The sequence below is a fragment of the Pavona decussata genome, unplaced genomic scaffold (assembly GCF_977016875.1).
Source record: "Pavona decussata unplaced genomic scaffold, jaPavDecu1.1 SCAFFOLD_48, whole genome shotgun sequence".
NCBI classification, from domain to species: Eukaryota; Metazoa; Cnidaria; class Anthozoa; order Scleractinia; family Agariciidae; genus Pavona; species Pavona decussata.
In genome coordinates, this window is record NW_028145470.1 from 1,486,541 (window position 1) to 1,512,684 (window position 26,144).

General features: G+C 37.6%; 1 protein-coding gene and 1 long non-coding RNA gene across 2 annotated transcripts; one reads left to right on the forward strand and one right to left on the reverse strand.

Moving 5' to 3' along the window:
- Positions 1-367: 367 nt before the first annotated feature.
- LOC146481680 (uncharacterized) lies at positions 368-25,564 on the reverse strand. Its single transcript, XM_085107746.1, has 8 exons — positions 25,377-25,564; positions 9,458-9,615; positions 8,198-8,328; positions 6,844-6,930; positions 5,009-5,136; positions 3,531-3,769; positions 3,216-3,304; positions 368-2,052 (listed from the first exon to the last, which is right to left on the reverse strand). Exons 2-8 carry the CDS (start codon positions 9,611-9,613, stop codon positions 1,653-1,655), a joined length of 1,230 nt encoding a protein of 409 aa, XP_084963872.1. The 5' UTR covers positions 9,614-9,615; positions 25,377-25,564; the 3' UTR covers positions 368-1,652.
- Positions 9,920-13,081, forward strand: LOC146481681 (uncharacterized). Its single transcript, XR_014864210.1, has 3 exons — positions 9,920-10,409; positions 11,350-11,560; positions 12,944-13,081. It is a non-coding gene; the product is annotated as an uncharacterized LOC146481681 (long non-coding RNA).
- Positions 25,565-26,144: the final 580 nt, after the last annotated feature.

The window sequence follows — 26,144 nt, forward strand, 5'->3', positions numbered from 1 at the left end:
GTTGGATAGCCAGCTCTATAAGCTTTAATTTGATATAAGGGTTCAGGTATCTACAGTTTAAACCGGACGCGCTACATCGCTTGGACGCGAGACACCTCTGAAGACACCTCTGAAGGTACCAGGTAACCTTAATAACGTTTTCAGGTTCAAATCGCCAAAAATAAGAAGCACGTTTACTTTGGTTATGTCAAGTACAGGGACGTCTTATGGGGTTAAATAACCATGGGACATGGTTGCATTCCCTTTAGTTCCGGCTCAGCCTCAACCTCGTTCCCACGTGAAGAGGAGAGACCCTGGGAACGAGGTTGACCCTGCCTCAGCCAGAAAACTAGACGTTGTTATATAAAAAAAAAGAGATTGTGGTTGATTCTTAAAATTTTAATTCACTAACGAAGTTATCGGTATAAATGTATAAAAATTAGTCCTTTTATACTCAGTGTATCCCCACACCCTTAATTTGTTAATAAACTTCATACCCTTTGATATTTGATAAAAGAATAAATAACAATTTTAAACCACCCAGGTTTTACTTGATAAAAGAAAGTCCAGATGGCGACTGGTACATTTACCCACAAAAAGCTATAAAAACGCACAGAAAAGTTCTAAAAACTTCAAACCTAGCATACACAATCAGTGTTGTTAGTACAGGGACGAATTTCGAGGAAATATGGCTTTCTACATGCCTATTGGCTATTTTAGGTTCGTAAGGTATTGTGGTAAAATGTACGTCCGCCATTCCGAATTCCCAACCGGAATCGAAACCGACACCATTCATTATTAATTTTACTATATACTTTCATTAAATACATAACAAGAGAAAATGTTCTAGTTTCCTATTTACAGTATTTGTCACAAACAAATTTTCCTCCCGGATGAGATGCTGGTCCATTACAACAATATTTAGTTTCCTTGTTAATTTTCATAATGTTGCAACATCGTGGAAAGCTGAAATTTCAGATAAAGAAGCGCAGCCTGCCTGCAAGCTCACATTCCTTTCCTTTCCTAAATATATAAGAACATTTTAGCCTTTTTACTGGCATAGTTAAATAAGCATTCAGAAAATGCGCACATTACTAACTTTCAAGTCTGTGGATGAAATCCTAAAGTGTGACCATTCAAATGAAAGCTACTGAGCAGTACTTTTCTGTGATGCTGTTTATTATGGAGGTACTTAAATTTGACTATGTTGCGAAAACTCTAAAATGTGTTCCAATAAAACGTATTCATTAGCATTTTCTTACTGTACTGTGGTGCTGTTTGTTATGCTGTACAAGTTGGTTCTAACTTCTGAGTCTGCGGATGAAATCCTAAAGTGTGACCATGAAAGCTACTGAGCAGTACTTTCCTGTGGTGCTGTTTATTATGCTGCAAAGGATGGTTCTCACTTTTGAGTCTGTAGATGAAATCCTAAAGTGTGACCATTCAAATGAAAGCTACTGAGCAGTACCTTCCTGTGGTGCTGTTTATTATGCTGTACAAGTTGGTTCTAACTTTTGAGTCTGCGGATAAAATCCTAAAGTGTGACCATTCAAACGAAAGCTACTGAGCAGTACTTTCCTGTGGTGCTGTTTATTATGTTGTTCAGGGTGGTTTTTAAATAGCCAGTGTTCAATGTCCAAACAAACGCTCTCTCTCATGTCTAACATATCATGTCAATCTACACTGGATTCTGAACTAGAACTTGAAGCACTGCTTCCTTGCTTCTCATTCACTTCTATAATCACCTCTGCCTCATGAATCCTAACGGCATCAGATTTCTTAAGACCATTCTTGATCTTGTGGTTGAGATCGTAGTCCGGACTAACAATCCCATTCTTTGCCTTGTGTGTATGTTCAACTGTCGACTGGTCTGACTTCACCCTGATGGTGTGTTTATGGAAATGTTTCTGAATTTCTGATGTCACCTTCTCTGAATATTTAGCATAACTGTAAGTTGCTCCTCCAAGGGTATTGAGTAGAACTCCTATAACTACCAAAGCTGTGACGGGAACACCCCCAAATGTGAAGAATCCAATGATAGTTGTTAAGACACCTTTGACAACTCCTACAAGACTAAAAGGGATTGTTGATCAAGTAAGATTTGCTGAAGTTGCTCTAAAGCACACAGAGAGGAAGACACTGCCCGTGGGTGGTTTTTTCTTGGTTTAAACGTTGGAAGGGAAGAATCAAGTCACACTTTGGAACTAAGTGGCCCACATGGCTTTAAAGGAACCTGGTTTCCACAGTGTAAAACAACTACAGTCAACTCTCGCCTCGTGGACACCTCACTATTGTGGACACCCCAATACTACAGACAGCAGCTAAATCCCCCGCATAAATAAATTACAGACGTTTGACTGAAATAAATTCCCGCTATTATGGACTCTTGCTATTAACAATGCTAACCCGCGGTGCCGAGGGTATCCGCAATAAAGGGAGTTGACTGTAGTATTAATATAATGCCCCCTGGATGTGATGCTGCTTTATCAAAGGGTTACACCCTGCAGTATTTTCGCTCATACTTATTTAATATACACCTAGGAAGAGAGAGAGAAAATGTGGACTTTGCAAGATGGTGAGCCTACAATCAGTCGATGAACATGCTCTGGTAGATTTACTCTTACAAGGGCTAACGCTCAAAATGTCTGCTCTTGAATCTCTTTACATTGGCAAAGTTACCTTTTCAACTCAAGTTGATAAACCAAACATCCATTTTCATTACCACACTGACACAGCCCCACGGTTTCCTTAGAAATGAACCCCCTTAAGTTCTGCTCAATAGTTTGACAAGCTGGGTATGAAAATCACATTTTTGCCCAGATACATCAGATTTAGAAACAACAACAACAACAACAACAACAACAAAAACAAGCACTCATTTAATCTAGAAATTACACAAATGAAGGGGTATGTGGGAAAAGGCCCTATGTGACTTTTGGATTAAAGATTTTGTCCCGAGTTCCTAATCATAACTTTTATGTTATTATTCAGTGATATTGTGTAGTTCCAGAAAATACTGATACCTCCCCCTACAGAAGGGATTTTCTTTAAGAGCCCCCCTACCCTCGGGAAGTTCCAATTCGGCTTCATACTTTATGTCAAAAATTTTGGCCTATGATTAACCCACACCCCCAAAGTATGAAAATAACTGAGAAGGATCTTTATGCTGCTTTTCTCAGAACTTCCTGAAGTCACTTAGGGCTTTGTTCCACGCACCATTATGAAATGGTAGGTACCTTGTCGTCAAAGCAGAGTTCATCGTTGTACAGAGAAAAAGAGAATAACTTAAAATGCAGCCTATACCAGTGTCAAGCAAAAGAGAAGCCTATCAAAAGAAAAAAAATGTCAAGGTTGATTAATTAACAATAAAATGTTTGATGACATCTGGGAACATGTCCTGTCAGTACCATGCTATAGACCTTTATCATGGTAATAATAATATTTATCTAATAATATTTATTGTACTAAACAAACTCACAATATTAATTTTTTTTTTTAGACCACAGCCCTAGATTATGTGTTTATTATATGACAAGAAATCAACAACAAACCTGAAAAGCGATGTTGTTGTATCCATCAAATCTAAAAGCTGCCAGCAGCTCCTTGTTGAGGACAGTGTAAACCAACAGCAAAGGAACACAGTTAACGCTGTTTGTATGGAGGAAGGTCAGGGTGGAGATTCCCTGTTCTAACCCCTTCTTCTGAATGTACGTCAGATAGAACGATTGACAAACAACACTCAACATTGCAGAAATGTAGGCAGATGCGGAGAACTTCAGATCACCAAAACCTGGAAAAAATTCACGAACTTGATAAGAATTTTTTATTTCAAAATGTTATAAAATGTTAACATCTGTTATGACTTATGACTCAAAGTCAATTTATAAATTTAATTAATATAACCATGCTTAAGCCAGTAAAACCTGGTAACTAAAAATAAACCCAGACTGGAGGGACAATAATTCTGCATGAGCCATATGGTAGAGATATAATTATTTTGTTGTAAATGAATTTATGTCAATTACAAAATTAACATATAAAACATATTCATTACAATAAATATATACTTAATATATATTTCAAATCAAGGAATATTTCAATAGTTCATTACTCTGCCTTCCCCCTTCAAATTCAATGGACAGAACTAGATGCAATATGCAGTGTGCTTAAACCGACTGCTAGAATGGACTTGCTGAAAATTAGTGCAGGAGAAAGACGAATTAAACCCCTCAAAATCAAAAAGGCGAAAATTAGCCCCACCCCCCCTTAAAAAAAAAAAGAAAAAAAAAAAAGAAGAAGAAGAAGAAGCTCACTAAAAAGCAAATAGAAAATAAATCTGGTGATTGCCATGGATTATGAAAAAATGCATGCTACCTCTGTTTGCATTCTTCCTACTTGTACAGTGTAGAATAGAAACAATAAACTTCATTGAGTGCAACAAGATGCCTACACATTAGTCTGTACAGATTACTCCCGTAAAAAGTACAAGGGTTTTGTCCAGGGTAACCTGACAGTGCAGAGCTGTAAACATGATTTTATATGTCTGCACCAATTGCCGTCTTGCTAAAAACTCAAAAGTTTTTACTTTGATCACTTTTGATCAAACAAATACTACTCAGTTAGGGGCACAAGGGAAGTCATCACCAATAACATGCTGTCTTCATATCGAAACATATTCTCCCAACCAAAACCAATGAAACTGTAGTACATGGACAAGAGGAGAATATACACGTTGAACTGGGGCTTTAAGTAATTAATAAAATCCTTGAAATAAAAATGACTTCATATCAAAACATATTCTCCCAACCAATAATAATAAAAATGTAGTGCATAGACTAGATGAGAAAATGCATGTTGAACTGGGGCTTTAAGTAATTAATAAAATCCTTGAAATAAAAATGACTTCATATCAAAACATATTCTCCCAACCAATAACAATAAAAATGTAGTGCATAGACTAGATGAGAAAATGCATGTTGAACTGGGGCTTTAAGTAATTATTACTAAAATACTTGAAATGAAAACTTGCCTGCAATGATACAACCAACTACGACGAGAATAACAGATGTCACCACCAGAATGGAAGGCTTTTTCTTCAACATACAACACGCAAACAGCAAACTTGTCAAGGGAAGGAGTCTCCTCAAAACATTATACCTAAAAGAAAACAATGCTTTCCAATTATTCATACAGCAAATCACAGTCAACTTCTGCTTACTGCGCCTTTCGCTAACATGCAGACCCTCATTAGATTTAAAGTTCAAGATTCAACCAAACGTCATGTTTTTACTGCTGCCATTATCACTGCAGTTGACCTCTCACAAAACAAACTAAGCTATTTGGCTAAACAGGTTCAAACACTGTGATCAGTGGATTTTGATCCACTTCACCAGTTTCTGTTTTTTTTGGTTATTCAGTCGTTACAGTAATTATGATTGATGGCGGAGAACCATGCATTTAGTTCGTTTTTGAAGTTTGAACTAAGGGAAAATTTTCTTATTACAAAAGTGGACTTCCATTTGAATCTGCTCATGATAAATTAGGTAAGTGGCACCACAGCTGTACATGTTGAGTAAAAGAAAATATGAGGACAATTTACTAATAAAATTTACCAATGCCGACCAGACAGGGAAAGTATATTGTTTTAACCAATCAGATTTAGTGAAAAATGCAAAATTCTGTAAGGCACATACATGTAAAGACTGAAGTTATTCAGCAGAAAGCTGCATATATGTATGGCTGGGGATTAACATTAATTTATTAATTATACAAATAAATTGATAAAAAATATGTGCAAATAAAAAATCAGGTATGTTATACAACTTTCTGTTGAATGTATTGTTTAATACAAGATATTTTCTTTCTTTCTTTAAATCTGGGCTTTAAATTGTTTCTGAATAAGTCAATGACTACGTTATGTACACAACTTACAAAATTAATAATTCAGGCTTGAGTTTGGGATTCAAATCCATGACCTCTGCAATGCTGGTGCAGCGCTCTACCAACTGAGCTATCATTAGCCAACTGGTCATTAATTTTTGTGAATTTGTAAATGCTAAATAAATTTTCCAAACTACTTAATTTGCATACTGCGATGGTCCTTCACTTATTCGTCCTTTCATCCGCAGTTCAAATATAGGTATTTCATAATAATAATTTAATTTATTATATTCCACTTCCAAAATTTTTTCTGTTGTACATACTATGGAAGAGTGTTATACAACCTTATATTTGTACTCTTTTAGGGACGCTAATTTGCACTAATCCTATGTTGTACATGTGAAATAAATTTTAAACAAAATTATACACTCAGACTGCTAGTCCGCACCAACTGCGTGTTAGGGGGAGGAGACGGCTGACATTTCAGACTATCAGACTGCTGAAAGTCCTTTATTTCTCTCCCTTTCTTTTGATCCCCACTCGCAATGAATGGGAAACAGGGAGACAAGAATAGTCTAAAGATTTCAATAATCATCAAGCAATCTAAGAGCTAAGAGCATAACTGTTTCAATAATAATAATTAATATTATTATGTCCAATTTTGAGCTGATTTTTGTTTTTGCACAAAATTGCCTGAATGTTTGCACGTGGTCTTCAATTTATTCAAAGAACATTGCTCTCTGTTTTTTCACTTTTAAAAAGCATCTGTTGTTCCACTCGTTTCTGAACTTTTCTTTCTCTGAGTGACTCAGTGACTTAACAGTTTGACCTTGTTTTCCCTGAAAACTAAGCATAAACAACACAGAGCGATGTTCTCTGTCCAAACTGAAGGTAGACACTTTTGAGCAAAACAATAAATTGGTCTGAAATTTGACATAAGACAGTAATGCTCTCGTCCTTCAATATTGCTATAATTATACATACATTGGTATGGACAAATCATCAAGAGCTCTCAAAGCTAAAGTGGTGTGAAGCGCAAAACATAACGATGGAACAAAAAACATCTTTCCCCTGTTGAAAAAATACAGAGTCTCGTTTAGTAAGTCACGGATACCTTTAATTTGATCGGCAAAAAGAAACCAAAAACAAAACAAACACACAAAAAACTTAAAAATAACAAAATGGTGAACAAAAATTGAGTAGAATTATTCAGTAAGCAAACAAAGAAATCATAGAGAAACTCTCCTCGAGGGTCGTCTTTTGCTTTTGCAGAGTTTCATGACTGTGTGTTTTCAAGATGGGCTCACATCATGTTGAAATTGGGATTTCAAACATATCTCTGGTCTTCTTTAACTTCTCTTGATTCATGCTCTGCTCACCCAAATATCCCCCCCCCCCCCCCCCATACAATGTTGCAAACCCTTCCTCCAAAACTGTCTTCCTTATAGGACAACATTGTAACATGGGCCGGGTGGGAGGATGTTGACAACCAGGGACTACTTTTGAAGAGGAAGTTAGAGAGTATAGTTTGCACAAACATTATAAGGCAGTTTACAATCTGTAGCAAGTATTTTCGTTGGTCAATCATTGTAGATCATGGAATGGATTTAAGAAGCCACCTAATAAGGGTAACCTGCATCTTAAGTATTCTTTATATACAAAATCCCATTGCTTAGAAACAGTACTTAGGAATCATGTTTAAAAAGTAGAACTTCACAAATGCAGTCCAGAAGTATGAAATCCTAAACACTAACTCACTGTAGGCCTCAAATAAAATTAAAATCCTCTTTTTTGCCTTCATGGTGAGATTTACAAAGCATAGAACAGACTGTCCAACAGTTTTCTTGAAAAATCAGCTGAGTGTCTGAGGGCCAATTAGGCATGAGCTGTAAGGGGGTATGTGGCTCTGAAACTCCATTTCAAGTGTTCTGAGATGACAATATAATTTCTGTCAAAAATGTTTGGTAATAATTGAGTGTCATTTTTTATATTTCTTGCCATTTCTTTAGTTTATCTGGATATCAGAATTTAGTAGACTCTATTTCCTGTTCTTGTATGGTAAGTATGAGAATTTGACAATAACACCAGAACAGATGTCAAATTAAGATTTCCCTATCTCAATTGCATGTTGGTTGGGGTTAGGGATTTTCAAGCAAAATCAGGACACACCCGACAAAATTGGGATGGTTGTAACGTCTGGTAGCAGCAAACAACTAATAATCTGAAGGTCTCTTGATTAAGAACTGGCCAGTCACTATAACCAAGCATTTGTTCAACTAACAAGATGCACATGTAATATTTAACACAAACTCTCTTCACTCTCATATCAATCTTGTACCTTTCTAATGTGTATCTATCCATTCTGGAAAATCCCATCCGCCTCGCAGCTTCAAGGATGATGGACAGTGCAATGACTTGTGCCAACATCAGGACACAAGGAAAATGGTATGAGTATGAAGTAAGGACAATCTGTAGTAAATTTCAAGAAACAATCCAATCAACCCTTTAACTTCAAAGATGAACCTTTAAATTCTCCTAAATGGTCAATATACATCCCATTGTTATGATCGACCAATGGCATAGTGCGTAAGTTGGGATTTTTCTGATTTTTTAAGACAAAACCTTCACTGAGGTTGGCAAATCATGGGGCTTTAACTGTGGGTGAAAAAATTGCCGCTGGGATGGATTTTGGAGGCACAAATAAGGCGCAAACCGCCTCTGAGAGGACTACAGTAGCGTTAACGGTCGAAATCCAAGAGTGCTGCCTTGACTCCGTCTTATGAAGGGAATGACGGTGATTTCAAAGAAAGCCTGAAATGGTAAAATAATCCCCAAAATGCGCAAGAATACAGCAGAAAGTGAGTCAGTTTTATTCATTTTATTGAATGAAAGTTAAATTTAGCGTTATTTAAGCTTCAGAATCAACAGTAAATTCCCATACAAAGTCATATAACGCATTTATATTCTCAACGGCTGCCTGTAACTCAATACTGCTTGCACTCAAAGGTCATTGTCTTGTCCCACGTACTACAATCTCGTACCCAGAGTCTTCAGGCTTTTTGGTCAGCGGGGCAACGCCGGGAAGACTCTGGGGACATCGAAAAAATTCAATTTTTTTGATTGGCTGTTCCGTAACGGTTTCCATTGTTTTACCGCAGAAATCCTGCGGTAATAAAATTCGATGTCCCCAGAGTCTTCCCGGCGTTGCCCCGCTGACCAAAAAGCCTGAAGACTCTGGGTACGAGATTGCACGTACTATAATTGATTATCACACGCCCTCAAGTGACGCGAGCTTGGGCGGCCTGTGCTCTATGTTCAGCGCATTATTCACAACAACATAAGACTTAAATTGACACGTCAACATTCTAGAACAACTTTCAAAAGCTCACATTCAAATTCGTTCTCCTTTTAACCCGGCCTGCAAACAATTGTTTTTATGTTGTATTACAATATTTTAATATTGGATTGCAGGAATATTAAAATGAAAAAACAAAATCAATGAAAATATGCTTGACTTATTATACTGTATGCCGAAAATACAGCTGTAGTTTTGACTATAAGTTTAATATAAAACAGTTTTCCCCAAGTTTAAACTCACCTTATTTACAAAAGACATTGATCCAGAAACAAGCCCGTAGAACAACGCTGCTAAAATCCCTGGACCAAACGCTTGTGTGAAATGAAGATCTTCCAACGCAGCAGCAAGGTCGTAGAACACCCTTCGCCGGCGTTTACCATTTTCCAAAGAGGACATTCCTAAATTCACCAAGAAGTTACATCGCGTTGTCGTTAGAACAAACTTCTCTAGGTCTCTCTATGGTCTAACTTCTCAATGGTCTTTTGGGGCCACATTTTGCTCATAATCTATTATTCGTTTCGCGTCGCGAACAATCTCGTACCCAGAGTCTTCAGGCTTTTTGGTCAGCGGGGCAACGCCGGGAAGACTCTGGGGACATCCAGGAGGGAGACAGAGCGCAAAAACCGCTGATTGGTCAATAAATAATGACGTAAACCGAGTTACTTTTCTGATCTGCGGCTGCGCAAAGCTGCTCACAGTAATTAGAAATCGATCGACCGATGGACGATTCGACGGTTGACTTCACATTTTGATTATAAACCAGGGTGAACTTGTGCTCTTGGAAAGATGCAGAACACATCAGGGCAGAACTGTTATTCGTAATATCAGTAACACCCGTTTCAGGGAAGCGTGGATGACAAGACCTTTTTATTTTGCTACGTATTCTTCGCACAAGAGACCACGCGGGACGGCACGACGGTGTAAAATCTGCAAGCTCAATTATTTTTCTTGCCGTTATGCATTTTGTTTTTGTGGAGAGTGAGTCCTCCAACTGATTTGCAAATCTTCCCACAACCATCCTGGTCACAGATATAAACTTTTCTTACGGCAGCCCCAACTGGTTGTGGATGAACCGCGTGAACGGTGGCGGAAGGCTTCTGCGTTCACTGCCAAGGAAGGAATATCCCATAGACAGTGAACGCTGATCTAATGTAACATCCAGTGCTGGGAAGTAATATGGCTGAAAGAAAAGGTAAGTTAAACATGAGCAATTATGTTCTGCATCCACCTTACAAAATGCTCTCTTGTGTTCTCCTGCACTCCAGGTAACCTGCATAGTTACAAATTAAAATGAGGATCATCATGATCAGGATCATCTTGTTTTTTTTTTTTTTTTTTCTGGGGGGGGGGGGGGGGGGCTAGTGTAAAAACATTTCCAAGTTTCTTCTTTTTACCAAAAAATACTATTGCACAAGTAAACTGAACAAACTGGAAATTTAAGCATGTTCCTGTTCTTCATACTGCACTGTAAAATATATCTGCATGAGAATAGTGCACACCTGAAATTTGCAATTTCCTCGTGGAACCTTAACTGTTTGTCCAAGGGTGTTCCATACTTCAGTAAAGAGGTCAAACAGGTATTTTGCTGACTTCAGTGAGAGCTCTGTAATATTTTGATTTCCACTGCCTCTCAGGTAGGTTGGCAAAAACCATGTGTTGAAGTCTGCGTCAAAATGCCTTGCCCTAAGTGCATGTGCAATTGTAGAAATGAGTCTTGGCAGAGCCCAGATGGGTACACAACTATGCGAGAAAGAATGTATTTTGCCAAAAATTATATACATGACTGATCAACTACCCTGCAGAACTGGGAGGCATACATGTAGTTAACAGTATTTTAAATGATAGTGGTAGGCAAATTCTAAATACTGTTTGCAGTGGCTTATATTGTCAGATACATCATCACAACCCAAGTACATGTAACCTGCTCTTAAACTTAGCTAAGAGAGTTTAAAGTATAAAAATGTAATATTCATTGGTTGTCCTGTGTTTTTCACTCTCACTTTATTAAAATCATAATGAGGCAAATCTTTGACACTCAAATAAATATTAGAATTAGAAGGTATAAGAATTCCGTCTTACTGTCGTAATACTGAATGAAAAATTTCCACTTTTTTCTCCGTAAAAATCTGCAGAACCTGTTGGATCCTCTCACCAAGGTCATTGTTTTGGGAAATATGGAACAGAAGGTCACTCAGTTGGCACGTGTTGCTTTGTCATAGTTTCTGTGCCGAAAGTTGATGAATATCATTGATGCTTTCAGCATTGACTTCAGCCAGGCGTCAAAGTTCCCACCACGAAAGAATGTTGTGTGGAAAAAGAAATTAAAGCAACTTATCTCATCAAGTAGGTTCACCAGCATTCCATGAGAAGTTTTTCCTTTTGAGGTTTTTTATAAAGTGTCCATTCTTAGACCTAACATGTGACTGCTTGAAGGAATTTTAAGATGGTTCAGTATTATATTTTTATTTCCTGAATCATTATTTTGTGTCTATTTTTATTACACGTTGAAAGTCCAGCAGCAACTGCAACTACAATTTAACAGGAAAATTGAAACCTTACAACACTGAAGAATATCTCTGACTTAAAGAAACATGGCTTGTTATGGTGAAAGAAATTTGGAAATGCACTGAATAGTCCTAAGCACAGGGTTGAAAAGTGTAGTTGTGAGAGTGCTCTTCTTCCACTAGTGTCATCAGGGTTCACTTGAGAATTTTCCTGGTTAGAGCTTTTTGCATAAGTTTCATGCCAGTTTTTGTTGTTGTCGTTGTTGTTGTTTCTTGGCATTAGTTTTTTGAACTTAAAAAAGTAGTTAAAATAGTCCAGTTCTTGATTGTTGTTAAATTTCAATTCAGTTATTTATTTTGAACAATGGTGAGTTCAAGTCATTTGCAACTACAGCCTGTACCTTCATTGCCAGATGCACCTTTTTTCTGACATGACTCATGTTTGCTTTTGCTAAATATTTCTCGCAGTTGTTTATTGTATGTGGATGGCAACTGTACCCAAGTACCATACCAGACATCAAAGATGCTTTCTGCATGGGACAGTTTTTCTACCAATTAAATCAAAATGGCATACAGTTGAACATCTACTCTGTGAAGGAATTTGTTGAAGGCTTTCTCTTTGTATTCAAGATTGATAATAACAAAATCAGACTACTTGTATCTCCATCATAAGGAAAGGTGTTTGTCTCCTCATAGAAGAATTTCTATAATAAATATTTACATGTATAAATGGGATGCTATGGAAAAATATTAGTAATTATTATTAGTTGTGTCAAACAGAATGCAATAAGTAACAGGATTACTGGAAGTTTCCATTCAGTAAATGAGATATGGGTAATAGTACAATTTTTGTATAGAAGCTGGGTGTGTTCCATCCTTTTGCAACTTCTTCAGGGTTTATTCTAGAAATTTTGCAATGAAGGCCCTCCTTTGTAATTTTTTTGGGGACCTTTTGTCTAGAAAGAGGGCGCAAGAATAGGGGCCCCATAAAAGATATTTGAACTTCTTTGTACAGTCTATTCTGAAGCAGCCAGTAAAGCCCAGAAAAAGAATGCAGAAACAAACACAAAGGAAACAAATTGCAAAAATCTTGCAAAGCCACGCTCTAGAATAAACCCTGCTCTTTACTAATAGTTAAGTACACGACAATCTTATATCATTTACAGTGAGAAATCACAAGTTTACTTCTAGTTTTATTTATAATCATTGTTATTTGTTACAGGTTCATTCTGACAGTGTATACCTGATTTCTAAAGAAGCTAAGGCTGTGCAGTATAGCAACTACCCGTGTCCTTTGCAGACTTGTCCTTTTCGTTGTTTGTGTTTCCTTTTCCTCATTAAAGATTGCGTGGAAGATGTCGTCAAAAAGCTGAGGAGCATGGCTTTCGCAAAATTTCTTCATTTCATCTGGACTGTAGAGGTGTTCTCCACCTTGAGAATAGTGCTGGACTAATGATCTGTGGAACTGCTGCACAAGGGTGCTAAATGCTGTGTCTCCTTAATAAATGTCAAAATGTAAAGCAATATTTTATTTCCATATTCAAAGGCAAATGTTTCTTTCAAATCTGTTAATTTTTCTTTGTAACAATTATTTTACATTTTACTGGTAGCAGTCAAATGTTGTGGGGTAATGTTATTATCCATTCTTCTCATTATTTCATTAAACAGAATCAGGTGTTATTATTTTGATGACCGTTTTGATAAGTAACCCATAGAAATATTATTACTTTGGGAGGGTGGCTGTGTACCACCCCATTAGGGCCATTTCATTTGAAGTGTGAAGTTTACTGCTCACTTTTTTGTATTTAATGGCCTTAGTTTTTTCACTTCATAGGCAGTTTGACTAGTGCCACTAGCATGGCATGATAGCAATAAATAGGTTACCTTTAATTTTCTTTTGAAGCATGGTGTTTTCCTCTTTCAATTCACTGTTCATTTCTTGTTGCTTTATTTGAAGTGCCATTAAAGAGGCGTTGTGACGAGTAATTTCTGTCAGGAAACAATCCTTTCAGTGTTTAATGATGGAATTATTGGTTGCTCCTTTTCATATTAGTACAAATTTCATTTATATTTCACATGAATAACAACCATTGTTATTCCCAGTAATAATTTTATTTTAAAATCTTGTAACATTTTAGTCCTTGGAAATAATTTTGTTCATTCTTAGTTTATAGTTGTATCTAGATTGTTACCTCTGAAAAGCCCCTTGAGGGGTAGCCTCCCACGCAGACGTTCTTAGGGGTTCGTCACGCGTTTCTGTTCGTGGGGCAGGAACGCGTGACGAACCCCTAAGAACGCCTGCGTAGGAGGCTACTTGAGGGGAGGGGTTAAAAAAAAAATTAAAGCCCTTTGTTTTATTCCATTTCTCATACCTTTTTGGGAGGGATGTATCCCCTCTGCTGACAAATCCTCTCGTCTCTATCTGCGAAAGGTAGATGTTCCTCGCAGACGAGAGTTCCAGTGCGGCTTTCAAAAAAATCAAAAACTGAAAACAACTGGTGGGGGCATTTTACAAGAGTACCTTTGCAGGCACCGCTACGACAGGGATAACAACAATTCGACTTGTTGAAGTAGTATTAGTCTGAACGTCGTATCGCGTATTGCTTTTTGCACAACACAACTTCGTGTAAAAGCCCACAGGCTCGTGCGTTTTCCCTGGAAACAATGGACAAATTTACCCAACAATCACTGGTGCCAGATGTCTGGGCATTTTTTCACAGTGTTCTTGGGGCCTTCAGACATTGCATGACTAATTGGTTATTGTTTGGTTTTTTTACGCAAACGGAAACTCCATGACGACTGCAAAACGGTGACTTGAGCAATCACTCGGTACACAGATAAATAGTCAACACACTTTAATAAGCCTCCAGAAATTAAGTTAAAAGGCAAATAAAGTAAAAACCTCGAAAAACTACATTTTAAAACGTCAAAAGACACAAATACATGAAAACTTGCATATTACAGTTAAAAATAAGGCTTAAAATAAAAGTGGCCGCATTGCTAAAACATTACGTTCTCAAAGTTCAGCCTTCAATACTTACAAAATCCAAAAACTTGCAAAGAAGAAGCCTCCGTTTATCCTCTGTAAGCATCAGAACAAACGTTCAACTTTAAAAAGGTTTTGCAAATTTTCATAGAAACGAAAAAAAAGTCATATTTGATATGTTGCACGAAAGGTGTTTATCCGTGACATTTCTCTTTTCTGACCTTAAAGAGTAAGCGTAGACCTTAAGAAATGCAAAAATCCGTGCTTGCTTTGAACAAAATGAAGGCGTTAAGTCCTCTAAATTGGCCACAAATGTCGCTGGTGTAGAACTACAACTATTAAACCGATGTTTTCATGAAATGCTCCACAGCTTGCTCGGAAGATGGCGGACTATAATGTAGAATTCTGAAGTTCTGAGAGCAAGGACAGCGGCGTAACGGCCTTTCGCATGACGTGTCTTATTTTGATTCGTCGTCCGCCATTTTGAAAATCGAATGGCGGGAAGAAGACCGGAATCTATTGCGCATGCCCAGCGGTTTTTGCGCTCTGTCCAGGAGGGAGAGGTCAACTCGTGGGCTCGGCTGTCCGGATGATACGGGCCATCGTGACGTCACTTCCTGTGAAGCGCGGGATTTTGTCTAGTTTCGAAAATGGCGCTGGTGATTTTGTTGCATCAAACGACTTTTTTTTCCCAGCCAGGCTCTGGATGGGGTTTTTTTTCTTGCTGAGTAGACTTTTAATCTTCTTTTCTCGATATAGGTAAGTGTTGATTTATTTTCAACCATGAGTTATGCTGAAAATGTTGCAGTGAAGAGTTACGTGTACTTGCGCTGATCGGAAAAGCTGAGATTGTCCGCGCCAGAAAAATTACATCTTATTAATTACACAAAGTACTGGTGAAACTGACATTTGCCTTGGGACGAGGTCAAATCTTAGTGCAAACGTTCCAGTTGAGATTAGTAGGTTATATTCAGCTGCAAAAATGATCAGTGCGTTTGTTTCGCCGAGTGAAAAAACAGTGAAAATTATAAGTTTGTGTTTATTGCTGAAACTTGACCTGAAGTTATCGCATTTGCTTCTAACATTATTAAAATGATTGATAAATACAAAATGATGATTCAAAGGAGTTTATTTTAATTTACCCATGCCATTTAACCCTTGTTAAGAAGACTTTTACTGAGCAACCTAGAATTTTGAAAAAGCTTGCAAAATATGCGGACGCCCGAGGAAACGAACTTTCTTTTGAACTGATAATTACTTTTTTGCGAGAAATTTCTCGAAATTTCACACTAAATCGCGAACTCCTGACTCAGTTTTCTGGCCAAACATATTCACAATATCTTCAGCTTTCTCTAGAGCTCTAATAAGGAGACATCTTGTCATAGAAATAAACTTATCACCTGAAATGATCCAGAAAACAAATGAGCAAGGAGACGATAAATGCTGTAGTCAGTTGATTTACATTAGTAAGATGATGAAAGAGTTGAAGTTGAGTTAAAGTTAAGTACTAGTCCAGAGAGTAATTGAATCCTCCTTATGTATTCCAAACCTGTGAGAGAAAAACTTGTGCATTGCCGCTAGAATTTTGATGTTTAGATACAGAATGTTTGGACTATTTTGCCTTGAAGCTGGCGTCAGCCGCTCGGCCTCGCAAGGAGAGTCTTGTCATATTTTCCTGTTTTTGTGAGATAATTAAACAAAAAAAGCAAACTCCATTGCCCATTAACAATTACCAACTGGCAAATTACTTAGTACTAAAGGTTTCTTTGCAACGTAGCTTTTCCGATAGCTTGAGAAAAAAATGTTTTCGCCTTTCTTTTCGCAAGCGCTCGACCAGACAGTACCGGAGAAATGCGTTTAAACCCACTGATCATTTTTATTAAGTTGTTAGATAATTGTTTTTAATGGCCAATCGAAAGCTCTTAACCACAGTAAGATCTCACTTTTCCCTCCTTGTTAAATTCTTTTGGATTCTCAAGTTATCTTTCTTCAAAGATGCGCAGGCCGTCACTGTTTTGTCGCATTTGCTATCAACCAGTGTCAAACTTTTGCGTATTTTCATACTTGAAATATTAACTTCATGAGCGATGATGCTGTTTTCATGTATTATGGTAATAGGCTAAATCATAGCAATGATTCTTTGATGGCCTTGCGTAGAATTATTTGACTGATCATCCAAGAAAAAAATTTGGCGAGATTGTAGTTTATCAATCATTCAAACTTCCCGGGTTTTACAGGAAGTGACGTCACGATGGCCCGTATCATCCGGACAAGCAATCTGATTGCGAAAAGCCGAAGTTGACCCCTCCCTCCTGACATCGAATTTTATTACCGCAGGATTTCTGCGGTGAAACAATGGAAACCGTTACGGAACAGCCAATCAAAAAAATTGAATTTTTTCGATGTCCCCAGAGTCTTCCCGGCGTTGCCCCGCTGACCAAAAAGCCTGAAGACTCTGGGTACGAGAAACAAACAACCCGCTCACAGTTCGCGGTTAAGACTGGCACGAGTTGGCTCTGGCACGAACTCCTGTGTGGAGAGGGAGGGGGAGGGTACCCTAGAAAGTTTTAGACTTCCACCCCGTGGTCCAAACCCTTACCCTTTTAGATACCATATTTGACAGGAAAGGTACCCCTTTTACATGCCTACAGTAGAAACACTCTATATCTTTTAATTTCTTCTTGGGTCTGTTCGAGATCGACGTATTTTGAAAAACTCTTTTAAATACACAGTTGACAGTTTCCGCTACACTTTTCTAGAGTTCGGCTCGTCAAAGCCCTACCCTTTTTTATATACCTCCACCTGCCATACGGTCCGCGCGTCTGAAATTTAAATCAACCAATCAGATTTCAGCAACGGGTCAAAACTGAGTTTTCATACGTCATTGATATCTGCGCTCTGTGATTGGTTGTGCCAAGCAAGAGAAATTACATGAAGTGCTTATTGAAAGCGCAAGAAAAATATTTAGCATGGCCTGAAGTGTTGTTTTCTGTTTCGTGCTTTTGATTTTACCAAGTTCACGACGTAGCACGGCGACTATAAGTATTGATCGATTTACTGCGTCGTTTTGTTTTCGGTTGAATGACCAGTATATAGCGATCTTCGCGCGTGAGGTTCACTGTGAAGACTCCGACGCTTAGGCCGACTGGACTCGTCGTACAATTTATGGACAGCTTTTGTTTACATTTTGGTTGTGAAATATGCTTTTCAAATTGTTCTTACATTTCGGAGAGACTGATCTCGCCGGGTGGGAACTGTAGTGTTTAGGGATTCAAATTCCCGACCTGTTTCTCTGCTAGGTAACAACGAGTATAAATCTTTGAGAGTTTTCCACGTCCTCTGCTTGCAATCCTCCTGCAGCACTTGTATTTAAAGCTCAAAAAGACACTTAAACTGTGCGGCTATTGTCAGTGTCTGCAAAGTGTTGAAACGCAGCCCAGCAATAGCTCGGAACGGAATAAGAAGGCTATATCGATCAACTGTGGACTGGACTCTTCGCTCACCGACCAACATATGTGATTTCATTATAATTTAAATAATTTCATTAATTAACTTACTAACTTTATGGCTAGTTTTAATGTCATTTATTGTCCCTACATTTTTTGTTTTGGTAATTGGTGATCTGTCTCAGTATGAGGTGCTTTTACCCTAAAATTTTACAGATTATCCTTATGGCTATTTTAGATACTTTTTTTACTTTATTTACCGATTTGTGCCATTAAATTGTTATAAATAAAGAAATTATATAAATTGAATAACATTCGTAAATGTATTGCCAGCCAGATCCATCACCCCTTAGACAGGGTGCGTATGTGGGAGAGTGTCAAATGTTAAATGTCTTTAAGGACGGTGCCTACTATTGTTACTGGGCAAACAATAGTAGGCACCGAGATACTCGGGTTTCCTATGGGTAGTGCTCACTAATACAGGAATATTTTTGCGCAGTTTAAAACTATGTGGAGAAAACAGAACTTAGCAAGTGCTCTTGGTATCCCATTGCATTTAAAATAAAATGCCTGCAATTGGTGGAACCCCAAACATGAGATTGAAAGGGGGGAAATAGACCCCCCCCCCCCCCCCACATGTGAGCTAGAGTAAGAATTTATGGATGCCAAACATCAGACATTTTTATCAAGTTAGTGAATGCCATGAGCAAGAGGTGGAAGGTACATGTAGGGCGAGTTTTAGATACGGTAACAAAGAAACAGCAAAAGTAAAAAGCCAGACAAAATATCAGAAGGAAATGCACGTAAAGTTTTAATAATAAGGGAAATAATGCGAATTTGGGGCTTAAACTTATTACTGTTTTGAATCAGGATTTGGATTATCTTCAGAAATCTGAATAACAAGAACAGGAATCACGTCTAAATTTATAGGTGAAATGTCTAAATGTAAATAGGTGAAATTTTAACAACTACTAGCAATAGAGTGATTTGAAAGTCCGGTCCGCCTGGATTACCACTCGCTACCTGCGGGCCAGTTCACTACCTTGTTCTTCTTGGTTGGATTTTTGAATCTGAGCTTGAAACTCAGAGCAAGAGGTAGATATTTATAATATTTTAGCAAATATTAGAGGTACATGTTGTGCGAACTCAGTTCCCAAATCTGGCCTGGAAATGTCTGTTGTGAAACTCGGATTCTCAGCTAAAAAAGATACTGACGGCTTACTCGCTGATAACTCACAACAAGCTCGGGGCGGTGATTCGAAAAAAGTGAGTAATGCATGTCATCAACCATTACAACCAAATGAAAAATAGAAATTGAAACTTTTTCGCGGATACATCATAAAGCCGCAAACTAAATTTAATAAAAATCATGCGTATACAGTAGTGTAAATAATTTTATTCCGTATACTTGTATACATATTTATTAATTTATTTAGTGCTATATTTTATATTTAAACGCATAGAATAGCGCAAACTGTTTAAGGAGTACCTCATTTAAAAGCCCTGCCCGCGTCGGACGGCCGCGGTTGTCAAGGTTTTTCGCTCTCCTTCTTTTTAACGCTGTGAGGTGTTATTCACTAAGTGAAGCTAAGTTGCTGTGTGGAAAGGTCCAGAATGCTGGGGAAAGGTATCTAGTGGTTTCCCGTTTGCTTAAGTTGGAGAAATAGGCCATTTTCGAGAACTCTAGAGCGGCTGGAGCGGTGATAAACAACAAATTCGATAGTATTGTCATTTAGTCCCAAGTGCAATCTCGTACCCAGAGTCCTCAGGCTTTTTGGTCAGCGGGGCGGCGCCAGGAGAGACTCTGGGATAATGGAATTTCTTATCCCAGAAAACGTGGGATTCCGGTCTTTGTGCGCATGCTTACGATTAAAGCGGAAGTCAAATGCCCCAAAGTGGCAGCCGCGTTACTTTTATTGGGCCTGAAGGTTTTATCGGGCCTTGAAAGTGTTCGAGAAAGCCAAAATTGATTCTACACGCGATCAAAGGGAACTGGATTTTTTCCCGTAAGAGCGGATCAAAGCAACTGGATTTTCTTTCATGTAAGAGCGAGCGAAAAGTGGACTTAATTCGACGTTGCTACAACAGACAAGTAACATATTTCTTTATTACTGTTTATACTTACAAATAAAAAGGAACCATCACTTCTCCTCTCACAGAACTGAGCAGCTGACTGTGTATTCAATTTATTTTCAAATTACCTTCTCCCTTTCCCTTAACAGTTTATTTCCAAATGGGATTCAATGAACACATACATGTTACCATTTGAAAAAAATTTAAATCACCTCTTTATATAAGTATTAAATATTTACTGTTGTAAATTAAGTTTTTTTTTCGTCTCAAAATTTTTAAATTTTATTAGACTGAATTGTGTGCACGCTTTTCTTAAAGTGAATTTAAGAATGTCATATGTGTTCGAATGCAAGCTTAAGTACAATTTCAACATCAGCATATTTAATACATGCCATGAATTCAAGAGCAGCTGTGAATTTTTTTTTCTGAATAAACATTCCTTTTGCCTAGCTTTTGGCAAAACTGATAGAGAGTGCTCACATATTGCATGCTTCTAGTGCTGTAGAGTTGCTCCCAGGTATACTAATAATATATCTAGAAACAAAATGAAGTAGTATAACAGAGATTGGATAATTGTGCCATTACAGGCTTTGAAAATAAGGATAGTGAGTTGTGTTGAGGTTTAATTAGTTAGCTATTCTGCCTAACCACAGAGTAATAATTATATATGAGAACTGTATGGAGTGTAGTAATCATGCCACCTCTCATAAGTAAATTGGTTATAATGTGATTGTTGAGAGACTGTTGATATCCTCCCTATGGTACTTCATTTAGTCAGCCAATTTCTATACCATGCATATAACCTCCTTAGTCTGTTCTTGTATAAATGTAATCAAGGTAAAATAATTTAAAACTATCTTATGTGAGTTCTCTAATAAATTTGGGTGCAGTGTAGGAAGCACAGAGAAGGGTTCAATAGATTGGGGAAATTATGTTTATATTAAATTAATTGACATAAATTTTGGTGGGGCCTGACTTCATCTGGTCGTGGAGTGTACACTTTAACTAAGAGCTGAGTCAGATAGCTCAGATACTGACACACATTACCTAATGTATTCTGATTAACAAGGGCACATTACTGGTAAATTGATAATTTCTGAATGATTTGCCATTTCTTTTGAGTCGGCTCAATGGTGATGTGATTAGGTATAACACATTTAATTGACTTCAGGCAAGGGAAGTATTATACTCAACCAACACTCTGCTGAATAGTGTAATATAATCTCTTCTCTGATCTTGCAGCTCTTGCTTTGACGACAGATAATTACTATTATCAAACTCCCCAATATCCTGAATGATTGGCACAGTGTTGTGAGACCTTTGCTGAACTGTGTAAGTTATACAGCGCTTGTGGGAATTTGTGGTCCCTTGACAATAATGTTAGCTAAGAACTAAAACTGAAAATTGTCAAACGTGACTCTTATTTCAAGCCCTTCCTGGGCTCTGATTGTCTATTAGGCCACAATCTAAGCCATCCAGCATATTGCATAATGTTTGTGGGACTGGACCAAGCCTAGTGAGCTGCATTGATCAAAGGTCTAGAACAATGGAAATACACATTCAAAATAATAATTCAAAATCATATAAATTTGTCATACCATCAGTTACAAAACTGTATCTAAAGATGTTTCAAATTTCTTTTAAGCTTGTTAACAGAATAAACAATAAGGCTAGTGATGTTTCTTTAACCCATAAAATATATTGAATAGTAAATTATTAATTTTTTTTTGTGGGGGGGGGGGGGGGGCGTTGACCGTAAAACTTTATGTTTCATTGTATAATCACTCTATAATTAACAGTTTTGTTAACAAATTATACTTAAAAATTCTATATACTTGATGAGATAATGGTTACACATAATTTTATTATTATGATTCACCAAGAAGTATAATTTTTATGCTAAACCCTGCTGGCTACCACAAATTTCTTGCTAATATTTACGAGCAATAATAATTACATGAATGAATATTACATGAAGAAATGATAGAAGGGGTTGTTTTCACCAAATTATTCAGTAAAATCCATCCACTGCCGAAATAATTATGTTAGTAAATTTGCCAATTACAAGTGGAGTGTTTGTTAAGGATATAATTATGATAAAAGTGGTCACTTAATTCTGCACAAGGCTGTGCAAGCATTATCTACAGGTCATATGCCACACAAACTTGGGGTACTTGGCTTCCAATGTTTATGTACAACAGGTACACTTGCAGTGGAATGAAATCGAGCAGGGGCCTTCTCCTCTATCTCAATAATAGCCTCCCAATTGAACCCTTCAAGGGAAGACTTGGTGTTCTTCCTTATAACATATAGCACAGAAAGTCACACCACCGCTTTTTTTTTTTTAAATAACAAATGGTACTTTAGACATGATTTCACACTTTGCAACAGCATAATTGCTTTGGTCTCTCACCAGGAATATTTGTCTGCAAGGGAACCCACAGTTTTCTTGTCTCATACTACGTCAATGGAGTATCTGCATGTTTTTTCAGATGAAGGGAAAAATAATATTTCAAAAAGGGTAGATTATTTTTACTTACATCTATTAATGTACAGCGCATTAACAGAGTACAGTTAAACTATCATTACCTTCAAATTTTTGCCATCTTTATTTTAAACTCAGTGTACATTATTTGTTGAGTTATATAAAAACTCCAAGCAATATATTATGTTATAACTTTTGTATATTTTAAGATTGAGGAGGCTTAATATTCAAAAGCCTCATATTGATTTCTTTTATTGAGCCTGATCCACTCCACTACTTGAGTTTTTTTCTTTTCATTGTTTGTCTGTGTACATGTGGGAAGTAAATAAATGCAAAGATTTTAAGGTACTTCTGCATTTCGAAGTCTAGCTTCAGGCTTCAGTATTATCTACACCTGTTTTTTGACTTGTCAAGTTGGGTGGCTCTTCACTGTCACAGACAGTGTGTTGACTTTCTTGCAGAGAAGATGGTAGTAAGTAACAAACAACAAGTCTTTATTCTCAACTGCCCCTATCCTGTAAAAATAATCTTTAAATCTGTATGTACTATTACATTTGAGATTAAACCGTCATCTGAAGGTAACTTAACACCACGCCCTTTACACTTTTTAGGACATATAACTAATTGTTCTTATTTTGCATGGAATATGGAACAGTTAGAACAAAATCTGCCAAAATTCTCAAAACAAAATCTCTCAAAATTTAAGAAAAATGTTCAACACACCATTACCTCCGCCTCAAAGGGGCAATTTTTTTCTGAATTATTTTTCTTTGGCAAGCTGGCCATGGGCCGTGACTGACAAAAGTGAAACCTTTGCTCTCGTGTGCGGTGTTTGATCATCGTAGAGATGTCTTCAGCGTTTCCCTTGTGGCAAAACCGAAAGGGAATTAATCGAAACGGCAACCTGAGATGGACTCCACTCCACACCAGATCAGTCATCTCCAAATTTTTATCCACGACAAGGTTTATAGATGTTGAAGAACTTCTCTATTTTTCCGTGATAACCTTCACTAGCAAATAACATGTTCGAAATATTTAGTGCGTTGACGACACCAATGTCCTCTCTAATACGTTTAATATTTCCATTATAATACTTGCGAACGGCTTCACCAATTCGTTCTCCTACCGCTTTTTCTCCCAAACTGACTGATATAATGATATTTTCCGAAAATAATTTTTTGCAACAATGACAGTAATCAGTTTAAACTGCTCGCATTTGGCCGTGTCATTTTACCGTCGAATGACACTCACAGTAGTGGCAAACTTCCTACGATAAAACGGCTAATGTTTAGTCGGCTAGAAATTGTTTCACTGACATAATTCAAAACCCGTCTTTGAATTGGAGTCCTTCTTATTTTTGGTATGGAAAAAATAACATAAAATAACCGTGACACACACATAAAAATTACAAAACAGCGAGTTTGACATTTCAAGTCGCCCTCCAAAACAAGGAAGTTGGTTGGGGGGTTTCCGGTTTAGTTAACTTCCGCAAATGACCAACGGACTTCCTGTCGGTCTTCCATTGTTATGCAGACAACCAATCGAAAAAATTAAATTTTTCCATTATCCCAGAGTCTCTCCTGGCGCCGCCCCGCTGACCAAAAAGCCTGAGGACTCTGGGTACGAGATTGTCCCAAGTGAAGTGTCACTTGCTAATGACGTAGGATAACCAGTTTTGACTGCCGCTCGTACTGCGGGCTCAAGCTCCGTATGGCAGGCAGTCTGAAAAAGGTACACCTTTTGGGGGGAGCCTCTCCACATAGTCCGTTATGGGGAGTATGCCCCACCCACCCCCTGTGGGGACGAACTGCTTGGAACAGTTTTCCCGGTAACGCACTTAAATTTAAAATACAAGTAACAATGTTGCTTCATACGAAATACAACTAATAACAGAAAGTCATTTCGCATAAACAGATTTCAAACAGACATTTCGCGCGAGTTATACAGTTTAGATATCGGCCAGCGTGGGGACGAAGTTGCTGTGTTTGCCGGCAAGGACCACTGCGTATTTAAATCCTGAAGAAGAAAGGCTGTGCTTTTTGAGATATTGATGTTATCCCAGCCATGAAATTAGCCTGACTTTTCTTTTTCGTCATATCAGCCGAAGAATAACTGATATTATGAGTATTTTCAAATTTTGTCGTGGTTGTTAAAAGTCATCTGGGAATTGCATTTATAACTTTTTCTCAGTTTGTTTCCCCAGCAACCATTCAACCTCAAAAAGAATTGCACTGTTGTTTAACAACTTGAATGTATTTGCACTTTTCAGTCGGGTTGGCACACGCAATAATCAAAATATAAAAAATGTTTCCTTGATGCATAGAAATCTTTTCAATACAAAAACTCATGTAAAAGCTTCGAGCTTTAGTCAATGATATCTTTCAACCAGCATAACCCTCAACGTGCGGGATACAAAATTAATTCAATCTTGAACCCGCCAACGCGCACACTTACGCATAATTTGAAAAACCGTTCGAAATGGATCACTTGTTCAAAAAGAGTCTATTCTGAAATTCGGCCTTAAATAATATTTCCTACCTCGACGACTGAAAAACTTCAACCGTGTTAAAAATACTGGTTCAATGAGAATTAATGTAAACCCCATTTAAACATTTGTAGTTATAACACATCATTAAAATTGGAACATCACTGTGTGAAGACTTACTTGAGGCAGGAAGGAAAATTTCCCTCGGTTGTCTTCCGCTCTGCAGAGCTTGACTTCCAAGGTTTCGTTATGAATGAGTTACGAATTCAATTGATTGAACTATAGAAGTCCATAACTCTTAAAAAAAACTGCCTGTCTAAATCTGGATAGCTGTGTTTGTATTACGTATATAATGTTTCGTGGCTTGCACTTCACCAGAATAATCGGCCTATAGGCTTTAACTGTCCTTTGATTGGTTCAGAGTCAGTGGCCATGACAATGATATTAACACCTTCCCCCCCCCCCCCCCCCCCTGCAATGGATAAGCTGGAGCGGTTTCCAATTCAGTGTCGTGAAACCAAAACCAAAGTAATTACTCTGACCAATCGTAACAGATGTAAACAGCACAATGAACCAATCAGAATTCAAAGCAACCGGCGTCAAGCGCGGGAAAACGCATGCGGCGCAAACACGTTTGATTTTGGTTTGGATTCCCATTGGTTGAGAAAATAGCGCGGGTTGTTTTTAACCAATAATAGAACGTAGTAATACAAAACCAAAGCAATCAGTAATCGTAAAATTACTTTCGACACTTAACTGAAAACCGCTCTATGACTGATGTTATTAGCATTACTTTAAAAAGTTTTCAAAAGCTCTAAAACACACTCAGTGGAATAAAGGAGAAAAGGTACACCAAACGGTTAGTTTCAGTTTAATATCTGTTCGGAAAAGACATTTCCGCCTCGGAAATTCGGGTTAAAAGTCGGAAGAAAAACAAGTGTTCTCTCA